Source organism: Vulpes lagopus, chromosome 10 (genome assembly GCF_018345385.1).
Source record: "Vulpes lagopus strain Blue_001 chromosome 10, ASM1834538v1, whole genome shotgun sequence".
Taxonomy (NCBI): domain Eukaryota; kingdom Metazoa; phylum Chordata; class Mammalia; order Carnivora; family Canidae; genus Vulpes; species Vulpes lagopus.
The window spans coordinates 108,903,741-108,916,097 of record NC_054833.1 but is presented as its reverse complement, the minus strand read 5'-3'; the positions used below and the strand labels follow the sequence as shown (position 1 = coordinate 108,916,097).

The window sequence follows — 12,357 nt, the reverse complement described above, 5'->3', positions numbered from 1 at the left end:
GTCATTACTTTGGGGGTAACCCAAAGTTACCTATTTGGTTCTTTTTAATTGATCAAACCAACCATTGTAACTCACAGACAAAATAGATGCTTTTGACTCTCTTGGAAGCTCAAAACCCATAAATAATCATGACTGGCTGTTCTGGTGTCTCAGGCCAATCCATATTGCAAGTTACCCAAGATATAGTGATCATTTTGGGACACTTCTTGTGTAGTAGTTAGAAGGGACTTGAAAGGTTGATAGAGTTCTCTGACTATTAGGAGGGCGGAGAATGCAGCCCAGCCTTACCCAAGTGGAGCCAGCATGCAAAGGAACAAATGTGGCTCTCACTGATCCCAGGGATGTTTAGTTTCAGTGGGTAAGCAGCCTTGGAGAGGGCATGTTGTACAGTACAAGATCAAAGGAGATAGTGGGGAGGTAGAGAGATCATCCAAAACTAGTTCAGAAATCAGAGTACTCTCTGGATGGAAGCCACTTCTGTTAGGGTGAGAAGGGAAGCTGGTGTGGGCTATAGGAAAGGTCAGCCTGTGAGTATATACCTGTGAAGGCAGGGCTTTTTATAGGAAATTCTGAGGGTTTGCTGATACACTTCCATGTTCGCCAGTAGTTCAAAGATGCTCTCTCAGCAACAGGTATATCTGCAGGCCGTACACGTAGGTGGTGTTTCCCTTCCTTCAGATTATCTAGAGTCTGTTAGATACAAAGAATTACTGCCTTGAAAATTCTAAATCATATAATTATCTACCAGTTCTAGGGCAAAATACCAGGAAAAATAGTGTGTGACTTACTTTGGTAAAGTGTGTTGAAATAAATTTAGTCAATCACACACAAAAATAAAAATGTAGGTCTACAAGATGATATGCTGATATTCAAAATTTCAATAACTATCTTCTTATCTTTGAAATAATCCTTTTGAAATTTATTTTATGTAAAGTTAAAGAGTAATATATATTTAATCATTAAAAACTTGAGATTTTCTACCATTTCCCTTCAACAATTTGTATAACTGCTGTGATCTGCTTATTGTTTGTGTTCATCCTAATCTTGGAATGTGACCTAAACAGGGAAGTGGAGGTGGCACAGGATACCACATTTTTCAAATAACTTTTTTTTTTAAAGATTTATTTATTCATGAGAGACAGAAAGAGAGGTGGAAATGTAGGCAGAGGGAGAAGCAGGCTCCATGCAGGAAGCCTGATGTGGGACTCGATCCCAGATCCCAGAATCACGCCCTGAGCCAAAGACAGATGCTCAACCGCTGAGCTACCCAGGCGTCCCTCAAAGCACTTTCATATACCCTGACACAGCTCTGTGAGATAGATGTGGTAAATGTCTGCATTCCCATTTTACTGATGACGCAATTGAGGTTAAAAGATTTGTGACTTGCTGAAGCAGTCTTCCACAACCGTTCCTCCACTTGAAGGAGCAGCTGACGGGGGGGGGGCGGGGGGCGGGCAGTACATAAGATGAAGTACCCTAGGTAGACAGGCTGAAGCTTAGAGCAGGAGGTGGGCTGGTGCTACCCTTCACTCGGGTATTCTCCCTCAAAAGTTCTGAAAAGGGGCAGATTATCATAACATCAAGCTCATTTTTCTTGTCCCTACTCTAGAATAGTATTTTTCCCTAGAAATTTCTAGAGATAGCTGGAAAGGTAGTCTTAAAAAAAAGATTCCATTTATCTATTCATGAGAGACACACAGAGAGAGGCAGAGACACAGGCAGAGAGAGAAGCAGGATCCCTGCAGGGAGCCTGATGCGGGACTGGATCCCAGGACCCTGGGATCACGACCTGAGCCAAAGGCAGATGCTCAACCACTGAGCCACCCAGGCACCCCTAGAAAAGTAGTCTTTGAAAGGCATGGTATGACAATTTTTTTTTTCTCTAAGAGCCTTTCTCTAAGAACACCTTAGATTTCAGTCTGAAACTAATAAAAGAACCTGCTTCTAATCTGAACTACACAAGTGAAGAAGCTCTTGTGAAGCTGCTCACAGGAAGCCCAAGCTTTGAAAGGGCCCTCTGGTGGCCATGTGCTATAAACTGCACCCACATAACTGCTTAAGTGGGAGAATCTTCCTTACTTTGGATGACTGATGGACTTGTGGAAGGACTGGAAGATGTCCGGGTCGTGGGGAGTGCTTTTGGGGAGCACTGAGTAATGAGAGGGAAGAACAGGGTATGTGTAAAACACCAGAAGAGAGTCTGTCATTCATTCATTTAAGAAATGGCTTGTATATCTCCAGGGCCACAAATACTGTGCCTTGACTCAAATAGCTCTCAGCCTGGGAAAAAGAAAACCAATAATTTACATATACTAAAGTAAGAGCCAGCATAATTTTTGAAGTTTCAGGAGCTCCAAGAACCCTAGGATTTCTTTCAACTGCATTGGAAGGAAAGGTAAGCTTTCTTGTCCCTCTTTGCTCAGGATTGTACACAACTTTAGCTTCTGTATCAGGCTGTCAGCAATCCTGAGGAGGGAAACTGGTGAGAGAGGGGTTTCTGTATCAGGGAGAAGTTGGCCCAGGCAAACAGAAATAAAAGTGAGGTACCAGGAAGCTGACAGAAAGACTGGAACAGCTTCTGCATTACTGGATGAGCCTGACTGAGTAAAAATGAGATGATGATGATGGTAATAATAATATTATTATTAATTAATAATAATATTATTATATGCATTATATTAGTGGATGAGCCTGCATTAGTGGATGAGCCTGATTATTGAGTAAAAATAAGATGATTATGGTAATGATAATATTAATAATAATATTATTATTATAATGTGGCAGTATTTGTACTAAGTGGGATACAGAAAATGGTGACTGCACAGGAGGGACAGGACAGGTGGGAAGATGGTAGGTAGAGATACAAACTGGGCTACGTGCCTTTGTGCCTTGATTGTAGCCTTATGTGTATGGAGGTTGAGGGAAAGAAGGAGATGAATGTGGAGCAGTAAACAAGAGAGAGTAAAGGGCCCTGTAAGCTGGACTGTGGAGTTTGATATGTCCTCTGGTGAAGGGAAGCCCCTATGACTTGACTGATATTCACATCATCTCCACTCAGTCGGCCAGCAAGCCCTATGACTCCATGCCCTGCTCTTTGCTCCACCCTCTTCATCCTTTCCCTAAGGATGGGTCTCCCCAGACCCTCTCCATAAAGTGACATTTCAAATATACAAATGAGTCCAAACCACTCTCCATCTTAAAAAATTTCAGTCTTCCCCACTACCTAAGGGGCATCCAAATTCTCCTTAGCTTTGCAAACAAGGTCCTTCACAATCAACGGAGGCAGCAGGATATACACAAAAAGCACAAAGGCCTTAAACTCAGACAGACTGAGTTTGAATCTGGTTTGGTCACTTAAAAGCTGACATTTATTGCCCAGGCACTTTTTAAAAAAGATTTTATTTTTAAGTACTCTCTACATCCCAAACCCCAAGAACAAAAGTTGCCCATTGTACTGACTGAGCCAGCCAGACACCACAACCCAGGCATTTGTAAACTGAATCCACCTAATGCTCCCCCACAACTGCCACATACCAACTAGACTTTACTATTACCACTCCCTTTTAGCAAATGAGAGACAAGATCCAAGAAGCTAACAAGTATACAGTGCCCCCCAAAAGTGGAGATGCTAGGAATGGAACCCAGGATTCTAGAGTCCATGCTCTTAACCATTGCTCTTAACCTGCTGCCTCCCATTTGTCACTTAACCTTTAGAAACCTCAGGCTCCTCACAGGCAAAGTGGAGATAGTAAAATCTGGAAGACATTATTGTAAGGATTAAAGGAAATACTATAAATTGGGATGCCTGGGTGGCTCAGTGGTTGAGTGAGTGTCTGCCTTCAGCTCAGGGCGAGAACCTGGGGTCCTGGGATTGAGTACCACATCGGGCTTCCTGCATGGAGCCTGCTTCTCCCACTGGCCATGTCTCTGCCTCTCTCTTTCTGTGTCTCTCATGAATAAATACATAAAATCTTAAAAAAAAATAAAGGAAATAATATAAATGTTAGTTAATTTCCTTCCTCTTAGTGGTTGGATCCCAAACTTCTTTTCCAGCATCCTCTCCTACCATTTTTTCTGTTTGCATCCCATCATCAGTGACACTAAACTCCATAAAATCCAAAGATACACCATGTTCTGTAATGCCCCCTCAACTTTCTATATGCTATTTCCTCTTCCCAGAACACTTTTCTCCTCCATTCTCTGCTTTGAAAAGCCTGGAGCCTCCCCTAGCTAGAGCAAGTCATTCTCCTCCTTTGTTCCCACAGACCCCTCCAAACTTCTCTATCTGGGTTCCTGGCTTGGTTTCAGGCCTATCCCTTCAGGCTTTGGTGGGGAATGCATCCCAAGCTTCTAGTCTAGAACCTAATGTGTAGTAAATGCTCAAAATTGTTGTGTTAAATGAAAGAATGCATGTAAATAGAGAAAAGACTGAGTCCTCTGGAAAGAAAAGCAAAATAAGACATGAGGGAGCCCCAAATGAGCTGGCAGAGAAGACTGCGTTCACAAAAACTGAGAAAGATGCTGAGTATTCAAAACCATAGGAAAAGCCAATGGGCAATGTGATTAAAATAGGCAGTGCCCAGAGAGTTCAGAGGCCAGTGAAGGGAGTGATTCCAATTTGGGACCTAGAGTCCAGAGGGAAGTCCAGAGGGAAGATCTAAGGGAGAGAGGGACAAGGATGAAGAGGAGAGGGAGACAGGAAGACTGGATGAAAGGTCTCGACTTGGGCTTGATTGGTGAAGTAGAAAAAAAGAAAGCAAAACTAGGGAGATCCTACAAGAGACAGTAGACCATTTGAAATCCATGCTAGGGATACCTGGGTGTTCAGTGGTTGGGAGCCTGCCTTCGGTTCAGGGTGTGATCCTGGTTGGGGACTGAGTCCTGCATCAGGCTCCCTGTGAGGCGCTTCTCCTTCTGCCTGTATCTCTGCCTCTCTCTGTCTCTCATGAATAAACAAAATATTAAAAAAAATAATAAACCCATGCTAAGCTGACTGCATCAGAAGAACTTGAACCTGCCATTTGTTTTCCTTGCAGATTCAAATGCTGAAATTCTGCCCCAGGGAAGAAACAATAGTGCCCTTGAACAACTCTAAATTGGCCATTGTGAAAGAGATGCATTGAGGGAGGGAAATCTGCTTGGGAAAACAACCTGTTTGAGGACTGGCCTGGACTCCCTTTTCAGAGGTGCTGTTTGGTACCCAGGTATATCCTGTGGGGTGGTGAGCAGGACAGTCCAATCAGCTTGAGAGATGTACTAGCTGAGGGGAGAATGATCTATTTTGTCGAAATGAAATCTCTATTTCTTGCTACTTCTACAAATGTGAAGTGTGAACTGTACCATTCTCTCCAAGAAAGGTATGTTTGGCAAATATTAGAAAAAAACACAAATAAATTCCAAAAGATCACAATTCCTGCCAGTCAAGTCATGCTGTATGCAGTAGGCCCAAGAGCCTTTGGTTGTTTTCTAAACTCTGTCAATCCTTGCTTTGACTTCTAGAAACACAAGGCCTTCTACTCATGGGAAGCCAATTAGATGCTATATGAATCCAAAGAACACATTCCCTAACCCCCTCACTTGCTTTATTGTTCTCAATAACACCTACTTACTTATTTACCATTTGTTAGTCTCCCCTAGTAGATATACCCTCCAAAACCATGAGGATCTTGCCTGTTTTGATCTCTGCTGTATTTGCAGCACCCACAACAGTACCTGTGGGATCTCAATACATTTTTTAAAGATTTATTTATTTATTTATTTATTTATTTATTTATTTATTTATTTATTATTTCAGAGAGAGTACATGAGCAGGGGGAGGGACAGAGGGAGAAAGAGCAGCAGACTCCCCACTGAGCCAGGAGCCCAATGTAGGGCTCAATCTCAGGACCCTGAGATCACAACTTGAGCTGAAGGCAGATGCTTAACAATCTGAGCCACCCAGGTACCCTTTAATACATTTTCATAGAATGAATGAAGTATTGAATTAATGAAGAGAATTTCAGAGAACCTAGCTTCCAGTTGTCCTTTGACTTTGTTGACTGAAGTTGCCACAGAGTATGTGGCTAGTCTTCTATGGACTTCAATTCCACTTCTATCTGCCTGAATATTACTTCTATGACTTTTACTATTTACAGACTATGACTCAGAAAGTTTTTAGAGGGAGGATTTCTTTAGAGAAATAAAGACCCAAATTCAGATGGCTAGTTACTAGCACAAGGATAATTAATGTTACTTTTGGCCTAGATAGTAATGAAAAAATATGTCAGTGAGAAACAATGTAAAATTAATGGCATGGGCGCAAATGTGCACATGTGTAGGTATGGTTGCCAAAAGATGGCTGACAAATGCACTACTGGAAGAGTTTTGGGACTTAACAGAGGTTTTCCAAAGCAGAACCAGGACTCAGAGATGCCTTATGCTCTGATGTAGGCTGTTAGAAGGAGCTGAGAGGAGCCTGAAAATCTCCAGCTGCCTTGTAAAAACGAGGAAGGCCAGCATTAATCTGAAGCTCAAGGGAAGCAAGCTAGTAAAACAAAAGGATGTGCAAAACAGCTGCCATCAGCCAAAGAAGCAAATAAGACACAACTATCAGCACCTCAAACCTGCCCCTCCACTGCCAGCTCCAATTCTCTGACCCTGCAGAAGTAGATTCAACCTTCATAGGTCATCTTGGGTACATCACTCAATGTTCATTCAGTGGATGTTTGTTAAATACCTGTTACAGGAACACCTGGGTGGCTAAGTGGTTGAACATCTGCCTATGGCTCAGGGTGTAATCCCTGGGTGGGTTCTGGGATCGAGTCCCACATCAGGCTCCCTGCATGGAGCCTGCTTCTCCCTCTGCCTCTGTCTCTGCCTCTCTCTGTGTGTCTCTCATGAATAAATACATAAATAAGATCTTTAAATTAAAAAAACACACACATTAAACTTTAAATAAATAAATAAATACCTGTTACAGGCTGGGTACTACGAGATGCTAGAAATACAGGCTCGTGTAGGGAGAAAGATATATAAATACCTGATCCAAACAGAATAGCATTGATAGGTGACAGGAATTAACTCTGAGAGCAGAGAAATAAAAACTCTGCCTGGAAATGTCAGGCTGGCTTCCCTTGGACCATATTTAGGGTAAATCTTAAAAGGGGAACATTCTAGGAAGAAGAAACAGCAAGTTAAAAAGTGTGGAGAGGGCAGCCTGGGTGGCTCAGCGGTTTAAGCGCCGCCTTCAGCCCAGGGCCGGATCCTGGAGACCCGGGATTGAATCCCACGTCGGGCTCCCTGTGTGGAGCCTGCTTCTCCCTCTGCCTGTGTCTCTGCCTCTCTCCCTCTCTGTGTGTCTGTCATGAATAAATAAAATCTTAAAAAAAAAAGTGTGGAGAGACAGCATTTGGGACACTTAGGGACATGGCTGAATTTTACACATGTGTGTGTGTGTGTGCGCGTGTGTGCCCATGCACATATGTAGCTATGTGTGTGTGTTGGGGTAGAAACCAGGGCAGCAGACACCATGTCAAGGGTTGTCCACTTACCCATACCCACTGTTGGGATGAATATTGTTTATGTAAACTTCCTTTCCAAGATCACAACGGTAATGTATCTTCATATCATGAGTAATAGGAAATTTGAGACCTGTCACTAGTCTGTTTTCTTAAAAGCATCATTTGTGTAATCAACATAAAAACTACCTGGCTCCCTTGAGCACAAGGAATGCGGGAATATTTGGGTTGAATGAGCAGAATGCTCATAGAATGATTTAAGTTTCTAAACTTAGAAGTCCCCAGAAGGCAGTGGGAAAGGAAACACAATTAGGATGCACTGTCATTCTAAGTCCTCAATGGACTTCAAGGGCGCAAGTAAAAGGGAATCTACAGTTTGTCAAAAATCTCAAACCCTTGTCCAGTGACCCTGAGGAGAAATTTCTTATTGCAGTAGCAGCTGACTCTCAATCAGGCTGATAGCTTGTGAGAAGCTTGAAGCAGTTCACATTTAGGCAAAGGGGACTTCCCAAATTACATAAAAGCTCTAGGATACTCTATAATGTTAATGTACAGACTGGAATGACTGCTTTGTATTTTCTCTGTGAACATCCAGGCTCATGGATTTACATATCAGCTTTGATGCTCCCAAATTTATACCTTTAGATCAGATTGCTCCCATGAATTCCAGACCTTGTACATCCTGCTGCCTTCTCACCATTGCCACTTGGGTATTTTTTTTTAAAGATTTTATTTATTTATTTGAGAGAGTGACAGAGCAAGCATGAACAAGGTGGTGGGGGGATGGGCAGAGGGAGAGGGAGAAGCAGACTCCCCTCTGAGCAGGGAGCTGATGCGGGGCTTGATCCCAGGACCCTGGGATCATGACCTGAGCCGAAGGTAGATGCTTAACCACCTGAGCCACCCAGGCACTCCTCCACTTGGGTATTTAATAAATACCCTTTTCTTACTTCTCAAACTTAACACATTCAAATCTTAACTCCTGATTTCTCCCCCTAAACTTGCACATCCTTAGGAACCCACCATTCACCTTATTGCTCAGGATACAAAGGGGTTATCTATTCTCTCTTACCCTACCAACAATTCATACCAATAATTCATTAGCAAACCCTGTCAGTTATATTATCAAGACATATCCAGAATTTGAACACTTCTAATGCCACTGTGACCACCTTAGGCCAAACTACCACTATATTTTACCTGGTTGCTATAGGAGCCTCTTTCTCTGCCCCACTAGAGTGTAGGCCAGGGGTTGATACTTTTTTTTGTAGGTTCCACACCCAGCATGGAGCCCAATGTGGGGCTTGAACTCATGATCCTGAGATCAAAACTTGAGCTAAGATCAGGAATCAGATGCTTAACTGACTGAGCTGCCCAGGTGCCCTGGCAATTTTTTTTCTGGAATAAAGGGCAGATAGTAAATATTTTAGGCTTTGAGAATATGGTCCCTCTTGCAACTGTTCAACTTTGTATTATAGCTCAAGAGAAGCTATAAACAATATATAAATAAATGAGCATGACTGTTCCAATAAAACTTAATGGGCACTGAAATTTGAACTTCATATAACTTTCATGCGCCATAAAATATTTTTCTTTTGTTTTTTTGTTCAACCATCTAAAAAGGTAAAAACCATTTACCAAAAGGTAAAAACAGGTTATACAAAAAAGGTGGTGGGTTGGGTTTTGTTCATGGGTTATAGTTTGATGACTCCTGGTCTACTACTAAGACAGAAGTCAATGATTTTTTAAATAGTTTTACTGAAATATATTTAATGTGAAATGCACTCACATTATATATACTATGAATGGTAAAATCTCCAATTTAAATTGTACAGTTCAGGGGTTTTTAGTAGTTCACAGAGTTGTGCAACCATCATCGCAAGCTATTTCAACATACTGAAAAGTAACTCTGTACCCGTTAACAGTTATTGCCAAGTCTGCTCACCCTATCCTTCCCACCCTGTACCTCAGCTTTAGGCAACAACTAATCTACTTTCTATCTCTATAACTTTGCCTGTTATGCATATTTATATAAACTGAATCATACAATATATGGTGCTTTATGTCTGGCTGCTTAGCATAATGTTTTGAAGTTAATATTTGTTACATGTATCAGTACTTTATTCCTTTTTATTGGCAAATAATATTCCATTGTATGGATATATATTTTATTTATTCATCAGCTGATGAACAAAAGGATTGTTTGTACTTTTTGGCTACTATGAATAATGCTGCTTTGAACATTTATTTACAAATATTTGTGTGGATATAAGTTTTAATTTATCTTGGGTATACACCTAGAAGTGGAATTAATTGGGTCACATGGTACTTTGTCCAGCTTTTTGAGGAACTGCCAGTGTTTTCCAAAGTAGCTGTCAAATTTACATTTCCATCAGCAGTATATGACGGTTCCAATTTCTCCACATCCTTGCCAACACCTGTGTTTTTGATGATGGCCATCCCAGTGGGTGTGAAGTGGTAGGTATCTCATTGAGGTTTTCTTTTTTTTTTTTAAATTTTTATTTATTTATGATAGTCACAGAGAGAAAGAGAGGCAGAGGCATAGGCAGAGAGAGAAGCAGGCTCCATGCACCGGGAGCCTGATGTGGGATTGGATCCTGGGTCTCCAGGATCGCGCCCTGGGCCAAAGGCAGGCGCCAAACCGCTGTGCCACCCAGGGATCCCTCATTGAGGTTTTCATTTGCATTTCCCTGATGACGAATGATATTAAACATCCTTTCATGTGCTTATTGCCCTTTTGTTCTTTGGAGAAATGTCTACTCAAATATTTTACACATTTTAAAATCTGATTATCTTTTTACTGTTTAGTTGTAAGAGTTCTTTATATATTCAGATACAGGTTCCTTATCAGATAGATTTGCAAATATTTTGTTTCATTCTGTGGGTTGTCTTTTACACTTTTTTGATGGTGCCCTTTGAAGCACAAAAGTTTTTAATGTGGGTGAATGAAGTTCAATTTATCTATTCTTTTCTTTGGTTGCTTGTGCTTTTGGGGTTAGACCTGAGAAACCATTGCTTACCCCAAGGTCCAGTAATCTTTTTAAAACTTAAATTTTATCATTTTACTTCCTTCTTTAAGCATCTCCCAAAGCTACCTATAACATTTAGAATACATGCTATGTGTTTAATGTGGCCTATAAGACTGCAAGATCTAGCCCCTGGCTTCCTCTGACCTCACATCTACCTATGTTATCTTCCTACCTTTCCGTTGTACCAGATAGTAGCCCCTGAGTCTGCCTCCTCCAAGTCACTCTAATCTCAGAGCATTTCTATTTGCTGTTCCTTATGCCTGGAAGCTCTTTCCTCAGACATCTGGATGACTTATCTTTCTCATGCAGGTTTCTGCTCACATGTTGCCTTGTCAATGAGGCCTGCCCTGACCACTCTTTTTAAAGGAGTAGTTTTCCTAGTCTCATCACTTGCTATCTCCTTTCTACATACTACATCTCTGTACATTTAATTTAATTTTTATTTTTAAAAAATATTTTATTTAGGGGATTCCTAGGTGGCTCAGCGGTTTAGTGCCTGCCTTCCGCCCAGGGCATGGTCCTGGAGACCTGGGATCGAGTCCATTCTCGGCTCCCTGCATGGAGCCTGATTCTCCCTCTGCCTGTGTCTCTACCCCTCTCTCTCTCTCTCTCTCTCTCTCTCTCTGTGTCTCTCATGAATAAATAAAATCTTTAAAAAAGGAATTTATTAAAAAATAATAAAATAAAATATTTTATTTATTTGAGATAGGGAGAGAGAGAGAGAGTGCCCATGCATGAGGAGGAGCCAGAGTGAGAGGGAGAAGCAGGCTCCCCCCTGAGTAGGGGCTTAATCCTGGGATTATGATCTGAGCTAAAGGTAAATGCTTAACCAACTGAGCCACCCACGTGCCCCAAATCTGTATATTTAAAAGCAATCAAGTTAGGTATAAATGTTCTGTTCTTTCAGCTACAGTACTACAAGGACAGTGACTGACAGAATAAAAATTATACACACAAAAAGAAAATCATTTAAACATATTGTGAAACCTCAAGAAGCCCTAGAATACAGAAATGCCCTCCTCCTTCATTATTACACATGAAGCACTGCTCTATTCTTCATAGCATTGGCATTGTATGGCTATATGGTTCTTCCTATATCTCCAGTGCTTGGTCCTTGATTGGTGCTCAAAACACAATAAATATTACACTTGGAATCAAGACAATAATAGGTATTAAGTGTGCCCCTTTGGACGCCAAAGCTACAGGCTGAAAGGAGGTGGGGTGGGAAGGTGGCAGGTGGGAAGGCTGAGAGAGAGAAAGAGTGGAAATGTGGGGGGATGAAGAGGGGTGACAAGTACAGCAGCAATGTGAGCCCAGGTTTATGTCCTCCAGAAGCTACCCATCTCATTCTGCTTGTTGGCTCCTCTATGTGGCTTTCCAAAAAAATCTACTGTGTTACAGAAAATCCTGAATAGGATATGCAATCTGTTGAGTGCACAATAACTTTAGTTAGCAGGAGGCAAAGTCCCATTTTTATTGCTAGGTGCTAAATCTGAGGGATATTACAGTGAGGAGCACCAACATTTTAGAACAGTTTAGATATGTGCTGTCCAATATGGTAGCCTTTAGCCACTCATGTGGCTACTGAGTATTTGAAATGTAATCACCTGAATCTGAGATGTGTTATAAGCATAAAACACGCATCAGATTTTAAAGACCTAGCACAAAAAAATGTAAAATATATCAGTTTTTAAATACTGATTGAGTGGAAATGATAGCTTTTTAAATATATATTTCGTTAAATAAATATTATCACTTTTTAATGTTTTCAAAATATGGCTACTAGAAAATGTAAAATTACTTGTGGTTCA

The 12,357-nt window shown here is 41.3% G+C and overlaps 1 protein-coding gene across 1 annotated transcript in view; it reads right to left on the bottom strand.

Moving 5' to 3' along the window:
* KCTD19 (potassium channel tetramerization domain containing 19) overlaps positions 1-12,357 on the bottom strand; it is a 30,875-nt gene that overhangs the window by 12,153 nt on the left and 6,365 nt on the right. The window contains exon 3 of the mRNA XM_041773057.1: positions 540-690. Coding sequence (XP_041628991.1) covers positions 540-690 — 151 coding nt within the window. The remainder of the gene's footprint in view (positions 1-539; positions 691-12,357) is intronic.